Source organism: Aedes aegypti, chromosome 2 (genome assembly GCF_002204515.2).
Source record: "Aedes aegypti strain LVP_AGWG chromosome 2, AaegL5.0 Primary Assembly, whole genome shotgun sequence".
Classification (NCBI taxonomy): Eukaryota; Metazoa; Arthropoda; class Insecta; order Diptera; family Culicidae; genus Aedes; species Aedes aegypti.
Window position 1 is genome coordinate 144,727,316 of NC_035108.1, and position 27,925 is coordinate 144,755,240.

General features: G+C 34.2%; 1 protein-coding gene across 3 annotated transcripts in view; it reads left to right on the forward strand.

Moving 5' to 3' along the window:
• LOC5563832 (potassium voltage-gated channel subfamily KQT member 1) overlaps positions 1-27,925 on the forward strand; it is a 435,691-nt gene that overhangs the window by 223,250 nt on the left and 184,516 nt on the right. The window contains exons 10-12 of one of the 3 annotated variants that reach the window (XM_021842610.1): positions 4,467-4,666; positions 13,734-13,820; positions 15,744-16,181. In XM_021842610.1, the coding sequence (XP_021698302.1) occupies positions 4,467-4,666; positions 13,734-13,820; positions 15,744-16,181 (725 nt within the window). Of the gene's footprint in view, positions 1-4,466; positions 4,667-13,733; positions 13,821-15,743; positions 16,182-25,964; positions 26,079-27,925 lie in introns of all 3 variants that reach the window. The other 2 variants (XM_021842612.1, XM_021842611.1) reach the window with 2 other exon arrangements.

Sequence of the window (27,925 nt, forward strand, 5' to 3'; positions counted from 1 at the left end):
TAACTTTGATAGTTTTTTAGAGAAAATCTAAATATTTTATTTTTTATTTGTAAAACAAGCACTGGTTTGTTAGTTATCGATTGCACATGAAAGATTGCATAACGGTTCGATCTTAATGAATCTATAGTTTTAATCGAATATAATCGAAAGTCAGTTTTTGGTAATGGGGTAACATTGATAATGAGTAGATAAGCACATGAAAATCCAAAACAAACTATTGTTTGACATCATCTCAGTTTGAATTGGATTGGAGAATGTTAACCTTCCAGTCGTCGCGCGGTTTGCCACCGTCAGAACCACCACGCTGCTGTTGGGAACGAAGAGCGAGGTTTTTCCACCAGTGTTGTACAGAATACAACAGCGCGACGACTGAAGTGTTAATAGAGAAAATGGATTAGATTTTATCAATTAAAGTAGAGAATTTATTGAACAAGAAACATCTTTAAAACGGTTTTCAGTCAAAACAAACATGATAAACACCATCATAAATTGATAATAATGGGTATAAAAGTATATCTCTGAAAAGATATCTATCGATAATCATGTTTCGACATTGAATAAAGCCTCAAATACTCTCGATTGGCACGAAAACAGCTCAGAGGTGAAGTGTCACACTGATACCCCTTAGTTTCGTATTCGTTTTGCTTAACTGAATAACATATTTTTTGTTATTTTGTTTAGTACGTTGCGGATCCCGCACTATTAAAGTTAGCCGCATTATCAAAGATACCTCGTTTTACGATACTAAAATGTATGTGTCCATGTTGGATATTGAAATTGTTGTGTCTATTTCGCAAAATTTGCCCCCTCCATAAGTGCGAAGTCTTAAATAAAAGTGCTGAACTACGTTGGATTGATTTGTCATCGTCGCCACATTTATTATTCATCCTATGACAAATAATTGGAGTGATGACATAATGTCGATCCGAAGTAATCCAGCCCTTTTACTCAAAATCAGGCACTTCAAACCCCAAATATAATGTGCGCATTGCATTTGAGTAGATTAGTGACAGCACAAAACTTGTATCACGATGAGCTTGAGACCACATTAAGGCTATATAAGCCGTTTACTGTTAATCATGTTATAGTGAACCCTCTCTCAAGACTTTTGCGCGTATAAGCACATGAATACAGCCTATACTGCCATGTGTATCCATTTCTGGGAATTCCTATTCTGATTAGAAAGCTTTACCGTATACGTAAAATATTACTTATTTGATTCAGAAAGAAGAATACAAAGCGTTCGTATGAGCTTTTCTGAAGTGAAAATTCCATTATATAAAATACGGCATACCACCATGGGCTGGTCATATTGTGTGAGTGTATGTAGGAAATGATGCTTAATTTAAAACATCTAAGAATTCATTCATGTTAAAGATATGTCAAATTGATCATTAAGCCGTTAAAAGTCATCATATTAGTGTATCTCTAATATTCTCCTATGAACTCATATATGGGAGAAGGGTAAAACTACAAAAATCGTCTTTTTCCAATTTTTTGCCGATGAAAGATTTTTTAATATTCTGCAAGCTTCTTTTGACTATCAAGGCTAACTTTTAGTGAAAAAAGATCGGAGGTTCATGCAAGTTCGATAATATGTGTGTTCCAGCACACCGTGCAGCATGTGTTAAAAAGAAGGGAGAATATGCTATGAAAGCAGAAAAACAAATTCCATCAATTTATTTTGTACACATAAGGATTGTTACACTATACAAATCACCCTTATAAAATACAATTAGGAAGAACAGTATTTAAAAAAAAGGATGAATAGCTATGAAAGCAAAAAAAATCCAATAGGTTGGGCCAAGTTTGATCATAAAACATAGTATGGCATATGTAAGAGCAGCTTATTTTAAACGGTTGAGCTATTTTTCCTCGAAATTTTCGGGAATTTTCAACCACCCCTCATAAACCCTTACGTAATTAATCGACGGCCCCTATGCACCCTTCTTCACTTGATTTGCGGTTTTTTCGAGTCTCACCATCATTGGCATTTTTGGATAGATTAGCGTTGGGCAAATTTGTGCAAAACATCGATGTTACTGAATCGATTCACATTTGAACTGCTGAATCGATTCACCGATTTAATCGAATCCTTTGAATCGATGTTTTTGGATCGATTCGAATCGGATAAAAATTGACATTTATAAAGCTTGAAATGAGACAAAACACATTTACATTCGATTTTATTTTGAGATCCATTAAAATGATTTAGACAAAATAATATTTTGGGTGAATTGACGTCTGTGTCTGGAATTTGAAGCTTCTAGGAATTCGAATCAATTCAGTAGGTACATGTTTTAACGGCAAAAAAAAAACTAAATAACCAAATTTATTTTTTCCATTCTGGGGAATGGGTTTCTGCGAAATGTAATTCTGGGGAATGTCGTTCTGGGGTTAGGATTTCTGGGAAATGTCCTACAACCGTGCAAGTTAGAACAAGAGCTTTCAACGGCCAAGTTCTCAACTAATAATTTCTTCGACTCCTAAAGGTAGATCGTGTAGTGTCCCTCGCCTTACTATAAGTAAATGAGATACCAACCGTTAAGTACCAAATAAGATTTTTATGGCTAAAGGCTACTTCCTTCCACGTTGAGTGAGAACGGTCTCTTTTACCATCCGGCGGTTGGACCGATCAGTCGTGCCTAATTAGTTTTCTCAACCCTTGTATTGCTTCTTAAAGTAGTAAAGTAGTTTAAAAAAAGTGTGTCCGCGTGCAGTTATTGTCTGATATAATAGATCGTACTGAGTACTGAAACTTTGCCGAAGACAGTATTTACTGTGCTATTTCTTAACGCATACGAGATATTCAACAACACCCTCAAAATGATGAAATCCCAGAGCCCTGGATCTCCTATAACGTGGATTTTTATAACGCCCCCCGACCATGTGTCTTATAGGAGACCTGACTGACTGTATATTTGAGTTTACAAACGAAGTCCTGTAGAAACAATATTTTACTTTCGTAACGTAACAGGTTACTGATATGCTATTATCTTTGACGTTTGCTATTTAGCCTTTCATTACTAACTCATAAACTAAGAAATGTTGTTATGCGTTTTAATTTAATACCACAATCTACCTTTTCTTTGCTCAGATTGTAATACAAGAATTTACTTCCTTTTCCATTTACCTGCCTTGACTATTTCATGATATGAACTTCCCGAATAGTTTGGGCGAAGCCTAACGCTTCACGCACCCTTTTCTTCCTTTCGTAACATTACATAATTTGTAAATGATGAATTATTTTGTTTGAGGTTTGGGTGCAATTTAAATTCCTAGTATGTAACTGAGATCAAGCAAAAGGTTTTTTCTATCGATTTGAAAATTGAATGATATTACAACGTTCGTTAAATTATCCGGTGTTAAAGTGACTGCTTCAACTCAGCCAAATATTCAATAAAATTGAATCATCCATCCAGTAAACAAAATATTTGGCCGAGATAAATAAATATTTTCCATCAACAAACCGTACACCGTAATTTGTTTGCATGATTTCCATAATTCATTTCCCATTCCATGAGTGTTGTAACCTCCTCCTCCTCCTCCACCAGAGCGCACATTCCCCATCAATTTCCTTTCGGGTTAAGTTTGTGCCGTACATTTCCATTTATGTTCATTCCCGCTCACTTTCGGTTTTTCCTTTCTGTCTTTTTATTATTTTTACTTTCATGTCGCTCTTCTGGCAATCATCATCGCACCTTTCTCTATCAATCCAACACGCTGACTGCTGATGCTGCTGCTGGCTGTTATTGCTGCTTGTCCTATCACCATGCGTCTCCATGTAAATATATTTCCGCACGCCAACTGACGCTGGCTTATCATTACTGCCATTGCTGCTGCTATCCAACAAATGTACTTAAATTTGTATGTAAATGCTTACGCGCCACTGTTGCCTCTCTGTGCCTACGTGTTCATCGAATATCACACCGAAATCATGGCATCTGGTTGGGATTCCAAAATCCTCCCAAACGCACGTATTCCGAAATTGTACGGGGAAAAAAAACGATGATCACCGCAATATCATCGAAACCATCACTCGATGGATACATGTGTCACGAATCGTGCTCCGTTAAATCACGCCGAAAACAAACCCAACTATTCTGTAAATATTGGCTATGATCTCCCTATCTCGCGCAACCCTCATGGCCAACAATATGTACATACGACATCATATATGGTTAAATTGTTGTGATACTGCTTGCCAATGTGGGTTGAATCAAACTTGCTTTCGATGTTCTTTCTCTCCTTACGGTTATTGCTATTTGTCTTGTTCTTATTGCTATCTGCCGTGTACATATAAACGATTTCTTATTCTACTCGCGTTCTTGCTTCAAAACTGTCGTACTTTCACACACGTACTCCAAAAAAAAAAACACTACACTCAATTTTCCTGAAAATCAAAAAATCATACCATATAAATATTTTGTGAGAAGAAATGGACTGAGTCAGATTTCGCTTATTAGGCGGGCGTCTTCGAGCTTCAAGCACAACGCTTCGTTTGTGGCCCGGCTTCCAACAATTCGGCGACACAAGAGCCAATCGCTGCACTCCCCAGGCAATGCGAAACCCCCGGGAGGCAGTGGAGGAACCAGCGGAGGGGGCAGCGCCAGAGCCGGAAGGTGCCCACGGGTGACGGACATCAACGCTTCCTCGGAAAACCTGGGTGAGTACCACCTTTGTACCTTTGTGGCTGAGCAGTACGGAAAGGAATGGTGCTTTTCATATTGATTTTTCATACCTTTTTCTCTGGTGGTAGTTACTTTTGAACAAAAAAAAATCGATCTCGGGTTTGCCAGCTCGTCAGCATTTGATATTCCTTTTTTTTCTAGAGTTTGATAAGCTTTTACTAACACACCAGCAATGGTGAACTGCAGCAGAGCGCGTTCATAATCTCTTTGCTTTGTATTGTTTGGGCTTTATGAGATCACTTCTTTGACGTGTCGATTCAGTGGTAGATGCAATCAATGATGCGGTATGGTTCTGGCGATGTAAGCTTTTCCACTTGATATAGGATTCTAAAAATAGACAAACACAGATAAAGTAATACTGACAAAAGTTCGCAATCAACTATTTTAAAGAGGTAACTTTTGAATTAAGGCTAAGTAGCCCGTCATTCGTTTTAGCAGCAATCATGACTTTGCTGCATGCAATTTCAAAGTGATAAAACTCAGTCTTGATAGTTTATATTGGCTTGAAAAAGTATCACTGTACGCGCTAACATGCATAAAGTACCGTTTTGACTCATATTCCGAACACTTGAGGCCAACACTGACTTTAAATGCATCTGATTGGCATAAATTGGCTGATATTTGTGGAAATTTTAATTTCTTCGCAAAGTCTAACTGTTAGCTGTTGGGTGTACCGATAATAATGTTGATTTTATTAGTTTTAGTATTGTTTTTACGTAAAAGTATGGAACAACATTTTGATTCAAATGCCGAACACTGTGTTAATTCTGTCTCATATTCCGAACACCTTGATTCAAATTCCGAACAGCACGAATAAACCGTATTCAAATGAATAATTTCGCAAATAAATTTATCTGAGCTTTTTCTACTGGCCTCAAACTAGATAATCATCACTACTCCCGCGGAATAAATTATATTGGAGACGTTAAAATTGAATTGCAATCGACTACCATTTCCTTGTTATTTGGTGACATATTTCAGCGAAACATTTCAACCAAATCGCCATACAAAAACCGAGTGTTCGGAATATGAGACAAAACGGTATGCTGATACTTTTCTGCTGTGTCAGTGCAAAACTAACTGATTTTCTTGGATTCGAAATCGTGAGATGAATAAGCAACCAGTGTTGATAGACTCACACTCAAAATCTCAATCAATACGCTCTCCCGTGAGAGCAAACTCATTAGAGATCTGATTCGCAAATCTCACGCATGAGATTTTGATGCAAAATCAACTCAATCAACCCAAACCGTAAAAAATGATTCAGTCGCAAAACCCGACAAAAACTCGTGAAACCCGAATGTTGTTGTTTACGTTAGAAAGGATTAACATAATTTTACCAGACTAACAATAAATTATTGCCGTGTGTGAGTAAACTGTGGAAATACGAGACAATGAGTTAAAAAGGTGAGCCAACTCATCCATGATTTTTTGACTGCTGAGTTGCATGATTGACAACTCACACATGATAAATCTCAAGCGTGAGTTGTGAGAAATTGAGTTTTTCACAACACTGTAAGCAACAATCATCAACGACGCGTACAAATTGCAATGACGGCCTACTTCGCTTTAAGAGCATTCAAGTTTTGCATCACATTATGGACCGATGCACGAGTTCACTATTTGACTTTTGAGCGGTGCCGTGTTATTTACGTGACCATAGCAACGAGTGAATTCGGCACCGCTCAAACGTCGAATTCCTGAAAACGTGCATTGGTCCATAGGGCAAGTTATACAGGGTGCTTCCTAGACCGTTATAATCTGGAAAAATCTCCAAATAATCTATGCTCACCAGTTAAAAAGAACTATAGGGCCCGATTTAAAGCAACGCCTTTTTGATTGTATAAGTCTATAAATTTATAAGAAATCAGTGATATTCGTATCCTCTGGGTGGAGTTTTGGATCAAAAAATCGACAAGTTACAACCTTTAATAGATTGAAGATGCATTGTAACATCGTTTAACATGTACAAAAGCTGTCAATGATAAATCTCATATACATTTCAAAAATCTTTTCAAATCAACAGACTTCATGGACTCAATTGTTATTCATCAAATTATTTTAAAGCACAAAAATATGGATGGAAAAGGGAACTTGAGCATTCACATTTAGTTTTTGTTTAGTTCCCGTTGCTTCAAAGAATACTTTAGAAACTTTAGCTCACGATTACATGCTACCCGCCCATTGGCGTAGAAATAGCCCCTATCCCCCAGAATTTTAAATGAGAATAAAAATAAATTTAAAAGGTCGAGTCTAGTACACGACACTGAAGACGGCCTTACAGTTGAATTTGAAATACGCGTATCTGTCAAAGGATACAAACTCTAGTGGAATTAAATGGTATAGTACTAAATTCGGGGTTTCATCTACTTAATTTTAAAAACCTAATTGATACTGACGAGAACAAAAAAAGCGTGGCGGTTCTAACCTCGGTGATTCGCGCGACAACCGGAAGATTAACCATCCGGTTGTTGCTCGATTCAATACCGCTAGAACCAGCTTGTTGTTGTGTGCTATAAGCGCAATTTTAGGACGTCCATGTAAAAAAATACCATGGTAAAGTCATTAGCCTGGATATTCGGATCCCGCAATTCATATTTTCTGAACAATGCAAACTATGATGTTTTAAATGTTTAAGCACAAAGCAGCATATTCACTCTATTATGATTTCTCATGTTTTGGGAGGATGCCCTGCTCGAGGTGTCCGGTGATGATTTCCCTTATAAGAACTAGAGAAATCCATACGTTAACTACAACCCGTAAAATGCCCGACAAAATTGATTGAATAAAATAGGCAAAATGTTAAACGAATTTCTTAGACAATATAGCGTAAATTTTTAGTGAAATATAAAACTTTATTCATAACAGATCTTTTCAAGGAATTCCAACCTGGCTCTTCAAATGGACGGTAGAAATGGAAACTGGTGTGATAAAGTGCAGAAAAAATCGACCACAGAACTATATTCCAGCAAGGAATTATTTCTTGATTTTGTTTCAAATTTTAAACGTATTCTATTATGTTTTAATTTTTATGAAATTCCAACAATAATTTGACTATATTTTTTTCTTGAGAAATTTTAATATGCAGTTTTTTACGCTAGCTTGCCATAAATTGTGAATCACCCCCTTTTGACAATTCATGCCGACACTATAATTTTTTATAGCTAAATCGTAGCAAGCTAAATGACAAAAAATATTGTTGTAAATCCTCAACAGACGTTATAATTTTAACTAGTGTTTTCAGCATACCAAATTGGATATAACATTTTCTATTTTTAAACACATTTTTGCTTGTCTTTTTAGGTCGATGAGAGGTGGAAGCTCTTAGTAACTAAGGGTTATGAATTGAAGAACTAATTTCACTCGGAATTTTTCAGTGAATCATATAATTCCTGTTGTTGATGTCACTGGGAGACATACCTTTGCCATTCGATAAACTATTTTTTTAGAGAGGATGTGGAGGAAATAGAAATAGAAATACCTGAACAAATAGCTCAGGTAGTTTCTCAGTATTTTCGCGGAAAAGTTTGAACAGTTGAAACAGTTGAACGTATTCCGTAGGTTATCAATTTTGAAGAAATTTTTAATAATATTACGCAGAGTGTTTTGGAAGAGTGCGGGAAACAATATCAAACTGATTTTTATAGAAATCTAAAGGAACAGTTTCAGATAGATTTGCGGAGAATTTCTTTGAGACATCACTGAGAACCTTTTCTCAAAAGAATCCTTTTTAATTGCTAGTGAATATTTTGTGGCATATTAGGAGGATTCCTGAAAGAAACACCAGCGAACTTTTTGAGAAACCCTAATAAATTGTGAACGAACAACATGGGCCTTCTTGGAGAAATGTTTCAAAAAATTTCCAAAACATTTTCAAGCGGAATTCTTTAAGAGATTTTTTAAGCAGTTCGATAGGAATTCTTCAAAAATTTTCCTCATAAAATCAGAAAACCAATGAAACATCAGTAAAAATCTATTCAACAATAACTACTGAACCCGGGAATGATTTTCCGTGGGAATTAAGTGAAAACTGGTTAAAAAGTTCTTTAAAAAATCACTGTAAATGCAAATGATTCATGTGTAATTAACAAAAGAACCTCTTAAAAGCACATGGTTGAATACCTAAAACCTTTGTGGAAGAATCACAAAGAATATTCCTCGTGAGCTCTTTGTCAGAATTGCTGAATGTATTTTTACGGGATTACATAAAATATGAAAACTGAAATTTACAAATATCACCGATGCGCAGCAATCAGACAAAATCATAAACAAATAAATGCAAACTATGCAAACTATGGAATTAGTGAAAATCACGATAATTGCGACCGACATTACTTCTATAAAACAAGAATTTACTAGGCTCCAGAAAGAAATCCTCGCTACGCGCATGCCAATATCTGTTGCATGCCAATATCTGTTTGATTGAGTCTAACACTGTTGAACAGTCAAATCTTAATCAATGTATCAGTGCAAGGTGAATAAAAGTTGAATGAAGAGAGGGTTGCAATATTTGAAAGGTGTTTGTTTAAAGTAAGGAATATTCAATATAATTTTGCTTTATTATTTGCTTCGATTAAGAATCGAAGAACTTAGATGGCATGATTTTTTACATCTATCTTACAAATCAAAATTTTATTAGCTTAACTCACACAAGACGTTTTAAGTTTAACATAAATCATAGATGGAAGACGGAATGTTCGAGCTAAATAGCTGAAATATGGTAAAATCAATATGATTATGGATTATTTACGACTTTCAGAATTGGTTTTCAAAAAATCGTAAATTAATCTGTGGCTATACATTTTTTCCGAACTGTTTTACCTTGAACATTCTACAACAATGTTTGATGGATAGCTGTCAACAGTCAAACATTTATTCTGGTAATATTTTTTGCGGTTACTTGATCAAATTGGCTCGGCAATGCTTTAAAGCTAAAAATGAAAAATTTATTTTTTTTAATATTTATGTGACGTGTAATTACCGTTTATCATTGAACGAAATTCACGATTTAAGAATGCTTCTTTAGACTATTCAAAAATAGGCCTGCTGATGGTTACGTCTCCGAAAAAACGTAATTCTAAATTTTGTCAAACTTTTGGTTTGAAACTTGGGTTACCACAGGGCCCAGACGTTTAAAATAAGTAGACCAACCAACCTCCATTTGCTGATATATATTTTCTGATAATTACAATATATGATAAGCCATTTGAATATCACTATTTTTTTAAATTATAGACTTATGCCAACAAAAGAACGTAAGTCAAAATGGGCTCTACGATTTTTAAAATTTTGCTCTGACCTGCAGCTTATCACGATTTTTCAATATTAAATCATGACGGCTAAAAACATACTTAATTGTTTATATTTATGTCTGTGTCCATGCAGTTTTGCTGGGGTTTCTGCCTCGTGTACTTGGAAATTTGCTAGTTTTTATCCCTTATAAATTTTGACCAGAATTACCCTACTTCTAAAGCATTTATGGTTTTTGAAACAACAGTTACTACCAACACAAAGTGTCTACTTGCTTGTAATAATTCCAATTGGCGGTAATTGTGCAGTAGCCATGCTGAAAAATCAATATTTATTATTAACCTATTTCATTATGAGCGATTTAGAAAGTCTGATTTATGCAAATAAAAAAGAAAAACAAGAAAAAACAGGTATTTATTTACCAAAATTATTAAAAAATCAATGAAAAACTATTCAAAAACTCTTATGTTGTCCATGCATAAGTTATTCTATATGACAATACTGATTTAAACAGTCTTATAACTAGTTGAAATTCATTTACGTCATAAACAACATCATAGGTTACAACTTACGAAAAACATTTACGTTTTGAGGTAAGATTTCTAGCAAGTTGACACTTAATTTCAGCTATGACTGTATTTTGCATTTCTATTTCCATTTTTTAATAATTTGACGTGAAAATTCTTTGAAAAACTGCAAATCTGTTTACGTTGAATCTCATTTCCTATGTCTTACTTGAAGTAACTTGTCAAATAAAATTTTAGTTTACGCAAAATGATGCAGAATTATGCTTTTAATAGCCCGAGTCGCCAATTTATACGAAAAGGCTTGTCAAGCTAAACATTTACGAAGAGTGTTGTAACGAATTGCAATTTCTGAAATGATGAAAATTTAATCGGTTTCAAATTTTTAAACGTTCTTATGTTTAAATAGTACGCCATATTTCATATTTTTCTATAAAAACATTCAAAACGATTAAAAAATTAAAAGTTTTCGAAATTTTACATATGACTAAAAAGGGAACCACCACGGCCATAACTGGTACAGTTTTCATACGTAACTTGTTGCGGTACCGTCGGACGGGGCTACTTTTGATTCCAGGGGCTACTTTGGACACTCACCTTTTGTATTTATTAGCAGCGTAAATATTAATCTGAGCTATTTTGTGTCTTCAGCACTTTTATTAACCAATATATGCTCTACCACTAGGCATGATTTTTTCTTGGAACAACATCAACAATAACAGGATAAACAAGAAAACATTTAAAAAAAAAACCGAATAAATATTCACAAGGTATAAAACATTGGCTATACAAACATTGTTTGAATTTTACCCATGTCTTGGAAACTTATTGGGAGCATCACAAAACTATCGAATCGTCATGTTTCATGAAAATCTTGTGATTTGTTTTGCTTAAAATTGTTGTTTTATTAAAATAATTGATCAAAGGTCTTATTTTTGCGACTTTAATTTTATTATAATGTTTTGGTTTATGTATTTTACAACTTAAAAATAAAAATAAAATAAATGTTTGTAAAAGTGAACAGACATAATACGCATATATTTCAATACGAACCAATGCCAAATTCACAACATCTCTAAAAAACAATTTTTCGTCATAATTTACATGAATTTGTAGTACAGAACAGTTGCATCCTTCAAATGCCTAAATTAAACTACTCTAAACTGCTAAGAATCTAAAAGCATATTACAGGAACAAACTTACTTCTGCACGATCTTGCTAAAATTTACTTCATAGATTGCGTTTTTAATGAAAATTACTTACTGGTATTAAATAAGTTACCGGTATTAATGAGATTCTTCAACATATAGTTCATATAACAGTGAGAATAGAAAAAAAGAGTTTTTGTACATAACTCATTTATCATCGCAGTACCTAGTAGTTACGTCGTTCGTTTATGTCAACTTGAAAATCGAGTATTCGTAACTGATAGTTCCATTTAAGAGGAAGTTGAAAATTTAAGTTTCATACTGCAAACTGAGAATAGTGAATGGCATGTTTCGTTGAAATTTGTTATATGTGTATAATTGATTCTAGCTTTGCAAATTTTCTACATTAAGTTTATCAATGAAAAACTTTCCATAACATCACAGTGGACGACAATTTATTGAATCAGTTTGAAAGTTATGAAAAAAAATCATTTCATTAGCAAATTGTGAAAATGTCCAAAGTAGCCCCTTTTTTGCCTTGAAGGACACGCTTTTTTCGCTATTCAAGCATTTTTGTTATTTCTTGATGGATGTGCCTCATATTTTGCACATTTGTTACGTACATATACAACTTAAATATAGGCAAAAATTATCAACATCTATCCATAATTCTAAGAGTTACAAATCCTCATAGTTAAAGAATGTGGAAATAATGTCAAAAGAAGCCCCGTTTGACGGTACTCAGTTTTTACAGCACTTGTCGTAATTATTCAACTCGGCAAGCCTCGACTCGTGCTGTAAAAACCATCATTCCGCAACTTGTTGCGTGTACTACTATTTGGTTATAATTATAAACATAATTTGGGGAAAACCTAGAGGCTGTTGAGATCAAATTCGTTGAGATACTGCTGTTCTAAATAAGCAAATTCCATAGCCTCATACGTTTCAAGAAGCTGGATGAACCGGTAATCTTTTATGCAATCTTATATACATTTTCTTTGATTGGCAGTTATGTTCACGTTACGAAAATTCTGAAAACAGGTTCGAAATCAACGAGACAAAATCTAGTTAACCTAATCTGTATATGATTGAAGTGTGTAAAAAATATTTAAATATTGTTGACTAGCGTTATTTGTCATTGAACCTGGTTTTATGAATTCGTTAATTTTCATATATTAATTTTCCATAAAAGTAAATTTGTTTTGACCAAGTTTACTAGATAAACCTGAGAGCTTTGCATAAAGTGCTACATCATGATTATTTTCTAACAGTACAATTTACTATGAAATCTAAAGAATTTGCTGACAAGTACATGGTGTTCAGTACTTGCTCAACGTCAACAGAATTTAGAACGCATTGAAAAGTAAAAGCTTACATCATCAACAAACCACCATCGTATAAAAAGCATCATGTGTATTACCTGTATTGCAAGACTATCACTGATTCGTACAACTGCTGGATTTTACCATGAATCACTATGAAGCTTAACGCTAGACACTTCTCTGCAACGAAATCATCTACAAATGTTTTTTTTTTTTTAATTTCCTTTTTTGGCATTTCGAACACGGCCCTGCTTGAGAACATTTATAATCGTTAAGTTTGATCCTTACACCTTTTGCTATGTGGAATAAAAATGTGTAAACTGTCCCAACATCGTTCAGAAACATAATTGTTCTTATGAAAAATACCTTTAACGTTACAATAATCAAGTATCAAAAACACAGTAGATCAGTAAACGCCCACATCTGAGTAACGTTATCATAACAAACATTCTAACATAATATTTATACGGAAACATATATGCTAGCCTGTAGTGAAAACTTCTTACGTAGATCAGTATCTTCCTAAAAATGGTTATTTTTTCGTCTTTTTTCTTTCTCTTTCTATTCAAAACTCGAACCTTGAAATCAAATATATGTACAAAACAATATATATTCAACCATCCGCCACCAACAACCATCTCTACTGACCGGTTTGAAACTGTATCCGCTAATTTCACATCGCCTGCGTTTCATTGTGTGCTAATGATCAAACGAAACCAATTCTCACTATTCAACATACAACAACTACCACTACAACCAAAATACCATTACCCTATCAAAAAAAAAAACCAACAAAAGAAGTAACCAACAACGGTAGACCCATGAACCCCAGTCTCAGCGAAGACTCGGTTGCGGAAACAGCACTGTCCAAGAAAAATTCCGATGGTGAGTTTGCAAACGATAGAATACCAGACACTCCAGCTCCACTCATTCAGATACTGACAATAATCAAACGAGGAACAAAAATAAAATCTAGAAATTACAAACATGATTGGTTAATAACATACTGCATTCTCGAATAATCATACTAGATAAATAATCGGTTCAATTTCTGTCGTCTTATGATTTCTGTTCTCGATGTGTTTGAGCGAAGTTCTGTTTTCGATGTGTTCCAATACTCCCCAATGCAGTCACTTTTAGTTTTTAAAGTTTCAGTAAATGTCTTGAACATTTTTGTTTGTCATGTGCTGTTTCACTTTTCCTGTGTCTATCTTTATCGAACTTTCTCCTATAACTTAACGATCGATGTTAGGAATTTTAGACAATTCCGTGGACAACTTTTTTTTTGCTTGGGGACAAAAAAACATGACCGTTTCTAATTATGTGATGTATGTTTGGTTGTCAGTGTTGCACGTTTCTCAGGTATATGTTTTGGGTTTTTGGAATTTATTATTTTTGTTTTCAATGGATATCTAATAGAGCACTTATATATAGTTTGCAATATGTTCAGCTTTGTTATAATAAATACCACTTAAGCAATATTCTAAAATAAACAGATCAAAATCCTACAAATACAGTGAATCTATTATTATACAATAAGCAACAACGAAGACATTGTCTTCTTCTGTGCTTGGTGTGACAATCATACTCCACGACTACAGATTGTCACTATTTACACAAAACATAACAATTATCGAACGTAAAGATATTTTAATTTCTGCATTGCGAATTTTACCAAAACATTGCTACTATATAAAAAAAAACATAGCGGGTTTACGATTTTGTTTTTATCCTGTCAGATTATACACAAGTTGAAGAGTTCGAAACAAAGTTACCTACTGTATGGGTCAGGAAAATTTTCTTGAGATCATGTCCGTATTTGCCGAAGTAGGATTTTATGTGCTTTTTTGTTTGTGTTTTGAACATGCGAATAACTAATATCGTTTAGATGTCACTGTGGTGTTTTAAAGAATGACAACAATTTTTGCAGAACTTAAAAAAATCAAGGAGTATCTGAGTGACAAGACTATGCGCCAATGTTCATGGACAAACTAACAAAAAGTTTACAACTTCATAGAAATTGACATCCCTCTAAAATAAATAAAGAGACACTATTAGTTTGAGCCATAGTGACTTCCTATTTTATCACCCGAGCAGATGTGAATCATTGAAGAACTGAACTTGTTATTGAATTGATTCGATTAAAAGTTTTAATATCAGAAAATGAAAATTGGAATTTATAACTGCCTTCAACTAAGACAATAACAAGTCAGTAATCAGCAATATAATTTGCAATCACTAAGCAAATCATTTCCGCTCGGACATACCTGAAATATTGGAATTTTTAATTCTTTCAATCATTCTGAATATTTAACTATCGAGATAAATACTACTGAAACTTACAAAATCATACTGAAATCCAAAGCAATAAGAATGTCACGAATGACAAAACAAGAAATCAATATGTATATAACTGGTACACCTACCCTAATTTGGTATCGCACAAGCTTCAAATCTAAGTTAATTTTCTTCTAAAGATTGTGATCAATTCCAACCAATCTACATTTTTTTTGCCTAGACTATACCATTCCTTGAACACGCTTCTTTCTGTCCCAACGTATAGTCCAAAGGCTTCGATTTTGAGTTCTGAACCGTATCTAACCGAACAAAATTCAACAGCTGCAATCTAATAAGCTATCCATTCCTCAATTTCTTCTGCTCCACACTGCGTAACAACACGGCACACGAATTGTCTGTAATGTTCCCCGTCACGTTTCTACAACGCTTAAACGTACAACATCTACTAAAAATCATCACTTATACCACAAAACCACGAATTACAACCTCTTCAATTAACAACCAACTCAGCCGGTCTGGAGATGACGTCTATGTCGTCGATCCCCGGTACGACTGCTGTCAACGATCTGGTCCCTGGGCGGGGCTTCCTATCCACGGTGAGCCTCTGTCAGTCTACGTCACGTCGGAGCAGCTTCGTCTGTGGAATATTCTCGTCGAGTGGTGGCCAACAGCGTCGGGGAAGTGCCAACGAAAACAGCACCCTTATCGGTCACGGATCGGGAGTTCCTAACAGTAACGTGTTTTGCTCAGATGATAATTATAGTAAAGAGGGCGTTGATCCCAACGTTCCGACTATGCTAAGATTTGGCGGGGCCTCTGCGCTTCCGATACTGCTCTGTGGCCAATTGCGCCCAGATCTGCTCGCCCAACAGGAATCAAACAGACAATTAGCATTTTTCACACGACCAAGTTCTGACTCTCTGAATTATCGGCTCGTTAGCACTCGCAGTGCGTAATTATCCGATCGTTTTTATTTACCAAATACTTCTCTAGTGAATCACACGTTTACACACATGTGGAATGATAGATGACACCACCACAAAACACTGATTATGCGAAAAAAATTGTATTCGTGTTAATTAGTGAATTCTGCAATCAGATATTAGTTTTAATTTAGTTTCACACCCAGTCACTATTCATCACCCACGAACACAGGACTAAAGCTTAACAAGCCTTGAGTCAATCTAAAAGTTATGTAAGGTGTCATGGAGGCTAATTAAAATTTTGTACAGACGTTTGAAAAAAAAAACGGGAAATATCTTACACAACTAATGGATTGTCTTCAATAGTTTACGTAATCTTTATTGACTGAACGATCATCTACCACAACCCGCACCTAGAGCTCACTCTGACCAAGTTCACACTTAGCATTGTGAAAATGAGCACGGATGCACAAAACCATCACTAGCTACGAGATCGAATTGCTTCTGCTTCCATGCATCTTATCACGACCGTAGGTTGTGAGGCTTCCACTCACGCTAATTCTGTCAGCATCAATCTGGATGTAAATTTACGACAACGCAGCGTTTATATCTTTACCTCTGTAAATACACAAATAAAGTCAAACTTATGATTCATATCTTAGCAAATGCTCAAATATCTATTTGGGAATAGATAAATTGCATATGAACATTTTCAAATTCTTATAAAGCAATACCAATATCAAATCGTCATTCTAATATCTATCAATTTTTATTACAATTCTATAACTCTTATGCAGAAACTGCATAAGAACATAACTTACAGCACAAACTTTTACACAATAACTTTAATAAATATTTTATTAATTTTAAACAGTTTTCACATTTGTTCGTCAAAATTTTGTAAGGGCTCTTAAAAGAATATAAGATTAGGGTTCTAATGCAGCAATGGTTTGATATTCCTTTGATAGACTGGTTTCCATTCATCCGAAAAGTTACAAGTTCTTCTCATGTTCAAGTGCTTCAAGAAGTCAGTGATTTCACCTTCCAACATAAGCTTTATATTCCTGGAATAAGGAAGCAAACCAAATTTCGATGTATTATCATTCAATCAGTTAAGATATCAAACATGGATAAGGGGCGCCCATTTGAGAGTGAATTGGAGACGAACCGTTTTCTTCAAAAGGTATATATATAGAGGATTGTTTTTCTGAAGAGTCCATTTTCAAAATGGTGAACTATTCTATAGTTGTATCAAAAACGACTACGTCATTCTACCTCAATTGTAATCGACTAGAACGAAATGTACAAAGGACACGATTATACCACAAAATACAAAAAAAAAACTGATCGCAGTGGTTCATTCCGAGCAGAAACACGAACACAAACAAATTCATGGATGAACTCTCACAGAAGTCTCCTGCGGATATTTCTGAAGAAATCCGTGGAAAAAATATTGGACCAGAAGCATGCCCTGCAAAAGTCCATAGGGTAGTTTCTATATAAATTCTCAAAGAACTCGTTGAAGGGTTTTCAAGAAGAATACATGCCAGAATATGTGAGAGATCGTAAATGAATGTCCAAATAAAGTCCCAATGAAAGCATTGCAGAGACATTTCTGGAAAATTTCAAGAGGAGTAACAAAATAGATTTCCAAAAAAAAATCTTGTAGGAATCTTCAAAATATCCTAAAAGAGTCACATATAAAAGATTCTCGAATGTTTTTCCAGCTTTCAGAGGAAGATCGTTAGCAAGAATATCTTGAACGAATTGAGAGTAACATTTCTTCAACTAACCTTTGCAGGAAACCTACTGGAGTATTGCTTGAAAGAATAGTTTGCAGATATCTCAAAATTGCTGAATAAATCTCTCAACATATTTTTGGGGCATCTGTAGGGATGTGGTCAGCTAAGTTCCTGAAAAATCCTAAAAGATGTTTAAAGTTGAATTTCTTGTGGAATATTCGAAGGAATTTTTCAAAGAACCAAGAGCAATTCTACAAGAATTACATAAAAAATCAACAGGGAAATTCGAATTCTTGAAATATTCTCAGAGGAATATTTGGAATCAAACCTTTAGTGAGATCTTTGAAAGAAACCAAATGGGATCCCTTCATAAATTCAGGAATTGATCCCGCTATGTGGGATAATCATTGATACCGCGTATATGGAAACCCCAGCAGTGATAGGAAGTGGCGAACATGTCTGCTGAACTGAAACAAAACCGAAACCAAATGTTTGCCAGAATCATAGTGCTGATTTACTCGCATATGTCGTGCTCGCGAAAAAACAGGCTGAAATTATTCGTGAACGCGTCTGTCTGCTGTTCAGAGTCAATTGCACTTTCGAAAAAACTTAGACTACAAACTTGGAGTTTCCGATTGATTTGATGGATGTACAAATGATTTGTCTGTCTCAATCATAGTAAATACCACCTTGTTCGGTTACTCGCGAGTTTTTTTTTTCCTCTCAAAATTCTTCTGGTATGTTCTCCCGAGCAAGCGGGTGTGAACTTACTCACATCAAGCATATTCGCGAGTCTGTCATGTTTGTTTTGTGTCGGTTTACACTCATGAAATGCTTTATAATGAGAACAATTCCACCACTATTAGCCAGAGGGGGCAGGTGAGGCCCCCTGCCTGACGAAAAAAAAACTAAAACCAGCAAACTTTACAAAACTAAATGTATTGCTCGAATTTTCCAAAAAATAGTTTTCAAAATTCATATTTCTGAAAAATTGCGTCGCTTTTGAATTATTGTCAGAGTCCTACTTAAAATCAGACTTCTGTCAAAGATCTTTCCACAAATCACTCAGATATTTTGGCAATGTCTCGCCCTCCCTAGAAGATAGAAAAAAATTCGGAAATTAATCTTCCCGACCAGTGGTTTACAACAAAATTGTATCAACATTTGCTAACAAATAACAAATTTTGTTTCTTTTTTGTGAGAACCACTTTGAGATGGTGGAGGAAATTTTAACGTTTTAATTTTAATGTTTTCGTGTAGAACATAATTATAACAATCTGTTAGAAAAAATCTGAGAACAATTGCTTATACATGTGCAATTTTATTCATGTAAAGAAAATAATTCATAGTTCAGTTATGGAAAATAACAAAATTTGTTATATATTTGTTTGATTTAAAACAAAATGAGTAACATTTTTTTTTTTTCAAATAAGGCTGATACAAATATTAATTTTCTTTTATGTCACCCCCCCCCCCCTTCAAAAATCCGAAAATTTTGAAGGAGAGAAAAAAAAAGATTCATAATTTTTTTTTACATCAGTTAGGTTTTTTCAATTTTTAAAGTAAAAAACAAGTTAAGTAATGATCCAGACGACGATTAAAAAAGTTTGACAACCATCATTAAAAATAAAAATTCGAAAAAATTACTTTTTTTTTCATTTTTATTTGTTTGTTCCTTATTTATTTTTATCCCCCCCCCCCCCCCCTCGTACCTTCCAAGTGGTCTCGGACATAAAAGAAATTTAATATTTGTATCAGCCTTATAATAAATGGCATTTTAATTTTGTTTAGTGTAGTGGAAACTGTGTTATAATTTTTGTTAATTTAGCAACTAACAGTTAAAATCATAATTTATTTTGTTCGACAAAACACACTAACAAATTAACAAAATCTACAACTCTGATGTAATCCACTGTTCGGGTAATGTATGAATTTCTCGAAAATTGTCTTCAGCCTTCGTATTGTAAAATAGTTGCGTTTTAATTAATTTCTTTTTGAATTCTTAGACTTCCGCTTACAATTAGGCTTCTGAACAAAATCATACCAGAAATCTTTCTAAGATTTTATCAACAGTTCGTATATCTTGAGAATAATCCATCAAAAAGTTATTATAGAGCTTAAAGCAAGGATCTGCCAAGTTATCTTAAAGAGATTTCATACTGAAATTCTTCAAAGAGTACGCCAATAAATTAGATAAAGACAGTTCCACATATTCCCCAAGAATTCATTTTGGAATTTCTCTAAATGTTTTACTTTTAATTCTACTAGGATTCCATCAATAATTACTCCATGGTTTGCTCCAGAAATCGTTCCTCGTAGTACTTTGTATTTCTCCAATAAGTCATCAGCAATATCTCAAGGTACTTCTTGAAAGTGCATCTTAGTAATCGAACCTAAACTTTCTTCAAATCACAACGAATAACACCACGAGTTTTTTAAATAGTTCTAATCCCAGGTTCTAACAAAGAACCTACCGAGACGTTTATAAGAATTCTTTCTATTATTCGTCTAACAAGGCACCTTCAGGAGCTCTTCTGTATATTATTCGGATTTTTTTTCATGCATTTGAACTTGGCTAGGAGATAAAAACAGAGTTCCATGTTGGGAATTATTTAATTCTAGGAATCAGTTTAGGAGTTTTTCTTTTAGTCCTTCTAAAGTTCTAAAAAAGTTTTTTTTCCCTATATATCATTAGGAATTGCACCTGATAACTCTCTAGATACTCGTGAATGATTTAGTAGTTTACACCAAGATACTCGTGAATGATTTAGTAGTTTATACCAATATTTATTCTCTATTATTATTATTCTGAAAAATGTTCACATAAACTGCTAATAATATCGAAGGATAGGAAGGAATACAGGAATTATTTCAGGATTTTTTAAAGGATTCAACCAAGAAATTCATTAAAAATATACCAAGCATTGCATTGTTATAGGAAGGATTCAGCCATAAATTGTTTAAAAGTTTATCCAAAGTAATTTGCCTTTCATAGTTTTTGGATACCTTTGTAGGATTTTCCCCTGAAAAAAATACTTTTGAGCTCCTTCAAAGAAATTACCAAACGCCATTCCCGGATTATTCTAGGAATTATTCCAAGTATTACATACAAAGAATCTATAACGATTCTGCAGAAAATTTCTTCAGAAAATTCTTTGGAACTCCGACAGATTTTTTTCCAAAAAGAAGTTTTCGTTAATATCTCTTAAAAGTTCCCCGAAAATTATTATACAGATTTCAAAAACTATCAAGTGTTCAAATCGATCAAAATAATTCAAAAATTCAACCAAAAGTCCTTAATCCTCTGATTTTCTAAGAAAACATTCTAGTGTTTTTTTCAAGATTGTTAAAAATATTCAAACAAGAATTCTTCCAAACATAGATAATCAATTACATCAGAGATTTTTTTTGCACTTTATCTGATGCTCCTTTGTCTCTCTATCTCTCAGAACATTAAATAATCATCTGCGGAACTCGAAAGAAATTTATAAAAATATTGCTTCTAGTATTCCATAAGAATTTCCTGTGTTTATTTTTAAAGCATTATTGAGAAAATTTGTGTAGAAATCTTTGAGTGAAATTCTGAAGATTCATTTTAAGTTTTACACAACGAATTTATTAAAACAATTCCTGAGAAATTGATAGAAAATTTTTTGATTGAATTCACGGCAGAGTCTAAGAAAGGCTACCAGTAGTACTATCCAAAGAAATATTTTGAGGATATCACAAGAAAAATAATAGACGCTATTGAAAAGGATTCATAAAAAAATGAATTTATTCCTGGAAATACATTAACAACATCCTTCAATTAATCCTTAGAGCAATTTCAAGTGTAATTCCTGAAAGAATTTGAAAAGTATTATTTGAAGGCATCTGTTGAGAGAAATTGAATTTTCGTTAGTAGAACTCATAGAAAAAGATTTAGTGATGTCCAGAAAAAAAACAAACAGAATTAATTGGAGTAGTTTACGGAGGAATCTCGGTAATAAATGTTAGTATTAAGCTCATAAACTCATACCATGTGTCTTAATAGCAATCAATTCAATAGAATACCCTTAGGAATATCTGGAAAAACTCCTTGCAGAATGAAAATTATTAAAATCAAAAAAGAAAAATCCTGCAGGAATCTCTAGACTAATTGCTGGGGGAATTGAGGAATAATTCATTTGAGCAATACTCTTGGAGGAAATAAAGGTGGAAAACTTTCAAATAACTAGCTAGGGTGCCGCTGAATAGGAACTTTACAAGACGAATCTTCAGACCTTTTCCGATCCGGAGTTTTACAAGACTGTGCAACGTAGTCATCATATTTAACAATGATGTGTTTTAGATTCCACTTTGCTCACAGTAAATGATAAAGGATGTGCATTAGGGTGTGGCTTACTTTTTGGAAGTTCTCAAAACCAAAAATTCGTGTACTTTCCTTAATTCAAATTATATGAAAAGAGAAACTTCTAATTTTGAGCCGCAAGCGACTTGAAGATGATTTTTTTAAGGTATACAATATGACGTTCAGTGAAGTCTTCATAACTTTGTTATTTCCTAACCAAGCTCTCAGCATCATTCTCTTAAGCATTAAATTTATGTAAAGTTTGTAGAATATCAAATTATTAAATTTGTCTTAAATCAAAACTAATCTTAGTTAAAAGTAGTTTTCTTCAATTTTTTTTCTTTTTACTATAATAAATCATCTTTGCTTGACAATAACTTCAGGAATACCTTACCGATTCCAAATAATTCTTCATGCTTTTGAAGCAAATTTAGTAGTTTTTAAACTTAACAAAAATTGCCAAAACAAGAACAAAACAAAACAACAATTTTCAACGGAAAATGCAATATATTTCGTGTTTTTTTTTTCAGTGAAACAGTTTTTTTTTGTAATCTGTCAAACGTTCAAAAAGGTTTTTTTTAAGTCAATTTTCCAAAAAAATATAACAACAATATTTTTTAAATAAAAAAAATGCGCTATTTAACTTATTAGTGCTCTATTAACTTCAGTTCAACAGTAAAATTGTAATTTCCGGCGAAAAAACTTCAACAATTCGAAGAAATTTATGTTTGGAGTAGGAAATAATATATTAGGAGTAGTTTTTGTCAAATAACTAAGTCAAAACATTTTTTCATTGAATTTGTTGTATGCACAGTTTGAAAACCACTAAACTCACTTCAAAGGCATGAAATCTGGAATCGGATGAGTTTTCATGAAGTTCTGGTCAAACAAAGATGATTTTTTAGTGGAAAATGGAAAAAGTAAGAGAAAACTACTTTAAATCAAAACTAGTTTTGATTTTAGACAAATGTGATACTCTACAAACTTTTCATTAACTTAAGTTTTTAGAGAATGATGCTAAAAGTTTCAAAATTGTTTAGAAGTTATGAAGACTGAAGGTCGTATTTCATTACTTGAAAATTAACTTTCAAATGCTTGCGCCACCTCTATTTTTGGGTCGAAATTTGAGTTTTCCCTTTTTAAGTGATTTGAATTCAGAAGAGTATATGAAAATTTGGTTTTGAGAACTTTTGAATAATAAACTGCACCCTAATGTGCATGACCTTCATAGTTTAACGTGCCAAAAGGGCGCAGAAGTTGTGTATAATGATCTGGTTTTCTGATCCTAGTTTATTCAATTCTAATTTGTCTTCCGAGTAGTCCACGCTATGTTTAAACCAGAAGATTAAGAAGATCGAATGTACCTTGGATTCCGTTAGAGATCAGTATTTGGTCTATAAATTCATAATCGAAAGGTTTTAAAGTATTCCATGGGTGATTTTTTTTTCTATACATATGGTATGATTTTTTTTCTCTATACATATGGTATGGGCAGAAATGCGTGATTTTCATGGGCTGTATATGAAAAAATAGCTAAAAAATTACAAAAATCAAAATTTTACTGATGGAATATGTTACAACCTTTCGGTTATGAAAATATTACCCAAATACTGAACTCTAGCGGAAATAAATCCGAGGTACATGCAATTTTCATAATCTGCTGGTTTGGACATAGCGTGTAATCTCAAACCACCAAAAACCGTGATGAGCAGAAAGTAATTCACGTATTTGTTACGACCAATCCTATTGTTAATACTAATTTATGGGCCATACAATAAAAAAGCGCAATCTAGAAAATGTCACAACTCGATATAGAAATTATCGTGGCATTCGGCTTGCAACTCTTAACCCTCGAAACTGACACTGACATCATGGATTGTCAGTTATCCCATTCATGCGACAGAAGCGCACTGAAATTCAAAAATATTAGACACATACTCTCCATATCGCCATTCATGTTGATCAAAACGCAAAACTTCAGTTTTGTACATTCTTGCATTGTCTTAGGTTTGCACTTCATTGATTGGAAGACTTGTTTCTATTTCAATAAACTGATGCGATGCTAACAGCAATGATGGATGAAAGGTGATATATGCGACATACATCCTGCCATACCATCACATATCGTTTGTTTCAAATTTCAAACTTGACTTCTATTTCGAACAATCCGCTTTAAGTGTTTTTTTCAAGTGAATCACTCAAATGTTCGGACTTGGATTTTTTGAATTTATGTTTGAAATAAGAGATAGATAGTGCTTAGTAGGATAAGCTACTAAGATTCAAATCGAACTCTAGTCTATATTTGTTTGGCATCCAATTTTCGTTTTTATGTAAACTTAAGATTACATTATATGAAATAGGAGCGGTCCATAAACCGGGTGGTCAAATAGGAGAAGAAGGGGATTAGTCTAGTCAAATACCACGATCTGCACGAATTTTAAAATATTTGTAAGGACAAAAAACTCAGGTTGTATGAATATCCGGAAAATTACCACTTGGTTCATGGACAGCTCGATATAGGAAAGGTTTCAAACAGTTTTACAACACGAAATTTTGTAAGGTACGCCGGGGCAAGTTAAAATGAGTGGGGCATGATGAGTTGCAATGTTTTGAATACGATTTTGATAGATTTTCCTTTCTTAAATGTTTATTCTATCTGTTAACTCATTTTTTCTGTTATTAAATTTCTTATCATAATGAAATTTCCCAGTCGTTTTAACTTGCCCGGTGTACCTTATTTGGATTTCAAAACATTGTAACATTGAACAACTTGGCAACAGAAAAGAAATAATTTCAATATAATTGGCATTACACAACACAAACAGAAAAAAAAAATATTTAGAACCTGAGCTCATATATTTTAGCAAAGCTTTTTGATGGAAGGAAGATGCTTCAAAATGATAAATAGGAACAGATCAAATTCGACAAATTACTGAATATATGCTCATGTCTTAATCACACATAGTCATTCAGTGTCAAACTAGTTCGATATTTTTAACTATTATCTGTGGAATGGTTTCATGGACAGTTTCATTCGTACAATCTTAGCCCTTCCAGTTTGACTATTTGTTTTTAATTTATCAGAATAGAATTGTAAAAAAACATTTCTTCTTTTTTTCAAATAATGTATTATTTACATATTAAGGGTGCATCATAAACTATTTGTGATAAACGAAGATATCAGCAAAACTCCAGCAATGCGTTTCGCACCATCTTCCTCAAACGAATGAAACATGCTGTCTTTTTTCCCTGGGCCTAGATGCAAGGACATGTGACTGACTGACGGTGGCGGTGGGAATGCTTTTTGGACGGTTTGCTTGCTCCTCGACGAGGGATTTATGGCATGTTAATAACAACATTTCTTCGAATTCGGCAATATCATGCGGGGATTTCCGTTAAGTACCAGCTACTTTGTGGGTTGATAAATTGCTTGCCAGTCAGCGACATCGTCCCATGACGGTTTCATGCATGGTGCTTTTGGGTGTAACGATACGTGGTGGCCGGATAGCGCAAATCTCTAACTGGTAAATGGATACAACATTCTTACGGAACCGGAAACCGATATGGAGAATGATTTTCGCTTTCGTTTCATTCCTTCTCGCGAAACCAACCAAATCACACCGTGTCGCTCGGTGACGTTCCGTTCGGGGATGGATCCAAAAAAACGACATCGGCAAAATTATTCTACTCAACTGCCCCGTAACCATCGACGATGACAACGACTCACGCCATTCAGCTGTCAATATCGAAACGACAGATTCCAATGATCGGCGCTATCGGATTGTTCGGTTCAAAATTCCTTTCGAGTCGATATTCAAGCAGATAGCAGTGACATCGCCTAATGCACAAGGTAGGATCTGTACATTTTCCTTGCTTCTGGTGATGGAATAATTTCGGTAATGGCTTCCTTCTATGTGTAGTGATGGGGATGTACGTTACATGACTTGGGTTTTAAATAGAAGCAAATGGATTCGTACTTTGAAAAAATTACGAACGAGTCGTATGGACAAATAGGTCATCCTTTAACATGTCGTAAAACAGTTCGTAAAAATGAACTTTTTCTAAATTGATTAACTTTGCCCAACATCGCAGAGCTTTGTATGTATAGAGGTTTGTAGGAAAAAAGGAAACATATCATGTGATTTAGAGTTCTCTCCTTATAGGTTTTTTATATGATTCTATCTTTATTAACGCAATTTTTAGACCATCTCAAGACTACCTGCTTCACTTCTCTTCCGAAGGAAGTTGTCACTATAACATTTACGTCATAAGTGACTATCTCGGGAATGGCATTCGCGTGAGAGGCCTATATTCTGAGCACTACACCAGTGCCGTCCCCACATGTGACAAGTTGTTGTTTTTAATTTCTTCCCTACCTACCACCTACAATTGGCCTAGATTTTGAGCTTGTCGCATATTTGTGTACAGATGTTACCAAAATTAAGTGAACTCATTAAACATACAATTTAACCTCTTGTTCAACATTCTTTATATTCACTGAATCAAAACAGCACTCCGACAAAAACGAACAGGAAATCACAAATTGCAAACTTTACTGAAATTGAAGCACGTCGTCAGCATCTGCCACATAGGGAACGTAAAGCGCGTGCCATTGAACCCCATTGAAAAGCACTCCCTGTGGGCCAATTAAAGTCTCCGTAGCCAAGTAAAAATCGCCCAATAAAATGTTCTTCCCAAGTACATGGTCTCGGCCATTGAAACACACAAACGCGTGACTGGAATGGAAGCCAGAATCCTGTCGGAACTTATCGTACTTACGTATTGGGCTGTAATGTTTTCCAGCATAAGGGAAGCAGGGTAATATGTGCCTCTAAGAAAATTAATTGCTCGCAATTAATAAAAGAAGAATAAATTCAAAATAAATAAAATCAAATTCAATCATTTTCAAAAGAGCATGATATAATGCGCTATCCTAATTCCAGATGGATTTTTGTGGTGAAATCCATCTATTTTTCAGATTCTTGTTTATACAGCAGATACTCAGTTCTATGTTTGAATTGTTGCGGCTTATTTTAAATTTCACCGATGGTTTCTGAGCCACCTTTCAGTCTTGGACCTATTTTTACAATCAAATTTTCGTGATCTTTTGGCTCTAATTTCAATAATTTTCGGCCGATTTGAAAATAAAAATGGCAAAACACCACAACACTAATCAAGTTTCGTGACCTGTACTGAAAACCCCAGTCTGATTATAGGTTCCGGAATCATACGGATGTTCCGTTGGTCTATCCGAAGGACATTTGAGACATGTCCTCAATTATGTTGCACGGATCACACAAAACTACAGTGTTTGTACCATCAAGTTTTTTCACTGGGAGTGTAATATGTAATATATGTAGTTCTGGGGCCGATCCCGGGACCCCGGAAGAGGACATCAATCCGATAATTGCAAAACTTTTCATGGGACACATCAATCTTTAATCTTTTTTTCCCCCAGAGTATAATATGATGTAGATTGAGTAATTTCTAGCAACAAATAGTCGCTTACGAATGCTTCTAGGATGTTCTGAACTTGAGAAGGGCATTATTCCGATGTTTTAAAAGGAATCCTACAAAGAACTCGAGGATAGGTTTTTTTCAGATTTTCTTGAAGAAAATCTAGATATCCTATTAATCCCTTAACATTAATACTGCCCATAACTGCATAACAGTCACATTCGACATTTTTGACAAATT